This window comes from Ursus arctos, unplaced genomic scaffold (genome assembly GCF_023065955.2).
Source record: "Ursus arctos isolate Adak ecotype North America unplaced genomic scaffold, UrsArc2.0 scaffold_23, whole genome shotgun sequence".
NCBI classification, from domain to species: Eukaryota; Metazoa; Chordata; class Mammalia; order Carnivora; family Ursidae; genus Ursus; species Ursus arctos.
In genome coordinates this window covers 36422769-36427176 of record NW_026622908.1, presented here as the reverse complement: position 1 = coordinate 36427176, position 4408 = coordinate 36422769, and the positions used below count along the sequence as shown (strand labels likewise).

At 40.5% G+C, this 4408-nt stretch overlaps 1 protein-coding gene across 1 annotated transcript; it reads right to left on the bottom strand.

Annotated features, from left to right (window-relative positions):
- Positions 1 to 1251: 1251 nt before the first annotated feature.
- On the bottom strand, positions 1252 to 2199 carry LOC113249823 (olfactory receptor 5B17-like). The gene has a single exon (XM_026491267.3). It carries the CDS (start codon positions 2194 to 2196, stop codon positions 1252 to 1254), a length of 945 nt encoding a protein of 314 aa, XP_026347052.3. The 5' UTR covers positions 2197 to 2199.
- Between the last annotated feature and the right edge of the window lie 2209 nt (positions 2200 to 4408).

The window sequence follows — 4408 nt, the reverse complement described above, 5'->3', positions numbered from 1 at the left end:
TCAAACTGTATTGGAGAAATTTGAGTTTTTCCAGGATATAGCCTCCCCACTCCCACAACAACATCCAGATGGTGTAATGAGAAGCTCTCTCTATCTGTTAGGGTAAATCATACCAGCCGTCCTACAAGCAAACGCCAAAATGGCAGCAGCATGACCAGTGAGGTTTTTCTTGGTTGCATATGGTTCCATTAGTTGTTCTGTGGGAACTTATATACAGATTGAGGTATACCAGGTTTTTTTCTATTGAGTTGTTTTGTCATCTCTTGTCATCTGGATCGTCTCCACCCAGCTAGTGACAAAGAAAAAGAATTAATAGGACATCACATGGGGAGATACATGGGCAGACTTGGAAGTGGCATGTATGACCTGTACTCACATTTCATTCACAAGAACACAAACACATGGTCACAATTAACTACATGAAGGGTGGAGACATGGAGCCTATGTATGTCTCCAGGAGTAAACATAGTTTGGAAAACAACTAACCAGTTTTTTCCATTGTAATGCTTATGATCATCAAATATCCATCTTACACTTCCTCCCATACAGAAAATTTATTATCCACCTCCACCAAGGAGACAACCTAAATTCCAACTAATTAATATAGAAGCATAATGTCCAGTCTATGATCAAGGTTAAATGGTCTTCTCCACCCAGTCCATGCGTGGCTCCTTGTTGCCTAGCAATTATACACTAAAAAGAAAACATAATTCATTCCACATCCAGACCCAATAAATAATGCTGGGCCTGAATAAAGGTAATTGGGGAAAAAAGAGCCTCCATTCAGAACAGTCAGCAAAGGAAGACACACAAGCTTTCAGTTTAGAAATCTATGGAATTGACAATACCAAGGCCCCTCAACCTGGTGATGAGATATATTTCTTTAGGAGACCCTGATTTTTCTTTCTGGGGAAAACTCCATTATCCACTGTTTTCCTTACTACCTGGTCCAATCTCTTTAATGTTTTTTTTTTCCTTACCCATTATTTTTTCTTACCATTACTGAAGTACATCAAGGAAAAACTATGTTGAACACAATAGTAACAAAGAAGGTTTAGTCATAAACTGCTTTGATTTTAAAAATTATCATATTTTTTCTTGGTTTTAGATGCTTGGACCTATTACAAATTAAAGAAATAAGTAACATTTGGGTGAATTATATGTGTTAATACCCTATATGGCCGTGAACATTGAGTTATGGCATGGAGTAGATCTGAGTGGGATGAAATAACTTTTGTGGGTTCTAGATCACTAGAAGACTACACCTAGAGAATATTTTGCCTTCTCAACAACCTTTTTGATGGCATTCCTGACCTCTTTGTTCCTCAGGCTGTAGACCATAGGGTTCAGCATGGGGATGACCATAGTATAGAACACAGATACAATTTTGTCTGTGTCCATGGAATGACTAGAACTTGGCTGTAAGTACATGACAATGACTGTCCCATAAAATATGGAAACTGCAACAAGGTGAAAAGCACAGGTAGATAAAGCCTTCTGGTATCCCTCACCTGACTGTATCTTCAAAACGGTGATAAATATGAACACGTAGGAAATCAAGATTATAAGAAGTGCAAAAAAGATATTAAAGCTTGAAATAAGCACAAGAATCAGCTCATTAATGTCTTTATCCAAGCAAGCCAGGGTCATGACTGCTGGAATATCACAGAAAAAGTGATGGACTACATTGGACATACAGAAAGAGAGACTGAATGTGTTTCCAATGTCAAAAGCAGCAGTTAGAAAACCAAAGACATAAGAGCCTATGGCCAGACGAGCACACACACCTGTCGTCATGGTCGTGGTGTAATGAAGGGGTTTGCACACTGCTGCGTAGCGGTCATAGGCCATTGAAGCTAAGAGGTAACTTTCCACAGTGGCAAAGAATACAAAAAAGAACATCTGGGCAGCACATGCATTGTAGGAGATGGCCTTGTCTCCTATAAGTAATCCGGCCATGACCTTGGGAGTGACTGTTGAGGAGTAACCAAAGTCCACCAGAGACAGGTTACTGAGGAAGAAGTACATGGGGGTGTGGAGACGGGAGTCCAGCAGGATCAGCACGATCATCCCCAGGTTCCCGAGCAGCGTGATCAGGAAGATGAGGGTGAACATTAGAAAGAGAGGACCCTGCAGTTCCGGGGCAGTGGCTAGTCCCAGCAGGATGAATTCTTTCACCTCTGTGTTATTCTTCATGGATGGGATTTGCATATCACAAGATGCTCTGCTGCAAAGAAAAGGAACACACTGATGAATGGAAACCGGTTGCCCAGAAATGGAAATGTACAAGCATTATTTTATTAGAGCACCAGTTTGCTCTTTAATGTACTCCATTTCTGAAGCATGCGATGGCGACACAATTTAGTAACAACTTATCTCTACAGGAATAAGCTTTTGGATGGGAAGTGTCCTTACAGATCATCTTCCCAACTTCTAGATTTTGCATATGAGTAACTGAGTCGCAGGAAAGGCTAACGAGTTGTCCAATTTCACATGCCTGGAATGAATCCATCTCCTATATCATATCTTTTAAGTCTAATAGATTACACTTCTGCAGTGCTCTCGGGCCAGGTGCTCTATATGCATATATTCATTTAATTCTCTCATCAGTCCTATCAGATTGATTAGCTATTCTTCCCCTATAGTTACCTAGTAATTTGGCAACTGAGAGATCAAGTAATTTATTTAAGTTTGGTTACATATTAATGGACAAAGTCGAGCTTTAGACCAGATCAAAAGTGTTCCAAACCTAAGTGTTGTAAATGAATTTGAATTGCCTTTAATTTCATTCAGTTTACACTTACTTGTCTCTATTGTACTTAATGCATGGCGTAGCATAGTTGCATAATTCACAAATAAATGCATGGTAGATGCAGTGGGCTAAATGCAGCGTTAGAGGCTTGTGCAGTCAGCAAAGCCAATTCTGAACAGAAGGTACAGCGCTGGATGTAAAGGCTTGGACTCTGAGAAGCACGTGTGTGCAATCACATATCACCCCTACCGTTTACAACTGGGAGACTTTGGTCCTAACTTCTCTAAGTTTCTATCCACTAGCAAAATGAAGGTGTTGTTGGAACCTACCTCAAAGGATTATTGTTAGAATTTAAAGACACAGTGTATAAAAAGAGTTAGCACGATGAGGGTGCCAAGCACAATCCGGAGGAGTACGAGCTATAATATCATCAGCATAGAGCAGTGGTCTCTACGTTGTTGTAGGACAGTCAGGTGGCAGATGTAGGGGGCTGGGTTTTAAGTCTGTTGGCCTTGACCTTTGATTTGCCTTTTTCTACATGCTGTCTACACAGATATTTTGTTTTCCCCCTATTTCTCACTCTGTGCTCATGGCTGAGTCAATCATTTTGTGTGAGAACCCAGGGATCCTCAGGTTTTCCTTTTCTTAATTTCTTTCTTGAGATCCACGGTTTACCTTTCCTCTCTATCCTACACTCATTCTTACTGTCATTCCTCACAACACTAGCTGGATCACGGACACTGAAGGCTGAGAATTCATGGCATGGGGGCTGATACTACTCTGCAGATCCGTTCATGAGAAAGCACAAATCTTTGCATTTTTAATTGAAGCTTTGTGAAAGACACGCCTTCTTCGGTAACCGCTGTTCTCTACCATCTTCCTCCTGGCTCCTGAACACACTCTCTTACACGTCTTCCCCTTAACGTGTTTGTGTTTGTCAACACCTCATCCACATAATGTGTTGTTATGATATCACACCTGTGTCAGTTGCTGTGTTCTCTGATGACTAATAGCTCTCCCGAGCTTAAAATTCCTGCTTATGTGTAGTTGGTCTCATAGATCAAGAGAAAAATAATATGGATAATAGATGATACTGGAGATGATGATAACGATCATGGTCCTGATGATAAGTAGATACAGCAGGAGAGGAAGGGATATAAATCGGGTATGTGCACACACTCACACACCTGTACATATAATTCTTAAAATTCTTCACCTAGTACTAGATATTTAAGATACAGACGCATGTCTAACTGATCTTAATGCTTGTGGCTTAAATCATTGAACTGTCAGATTTTCTAGATGAACAGGTAATAACGGGGTAGGTTGTAGGGAAATAATAGTGAAAAATATGTAAGGATCTTGGTAGCTCCCTGATGCTCTTTCTGGAAAGGAAAGAAGTGTCGTTTCACCCTGTTTGGTTAGCTATCCCTTCAGTGACAAAACACACAGTAAACAGGAGGAATTCAGCACCAACCCAATCAGAGTACCATCTATCACAGGGTTTTCTTAACCTCTTAAGAAAAGCAGCATGGAATTTCAGAACTACTCCTCTGCACTTTACTGATTACAATGTTTTGCCCTGACTCCTGTACTTATGCCAATATTCAGAAATGGTGTTCACACAACCAGATAGGAGCTCAAACCTCACAGAAG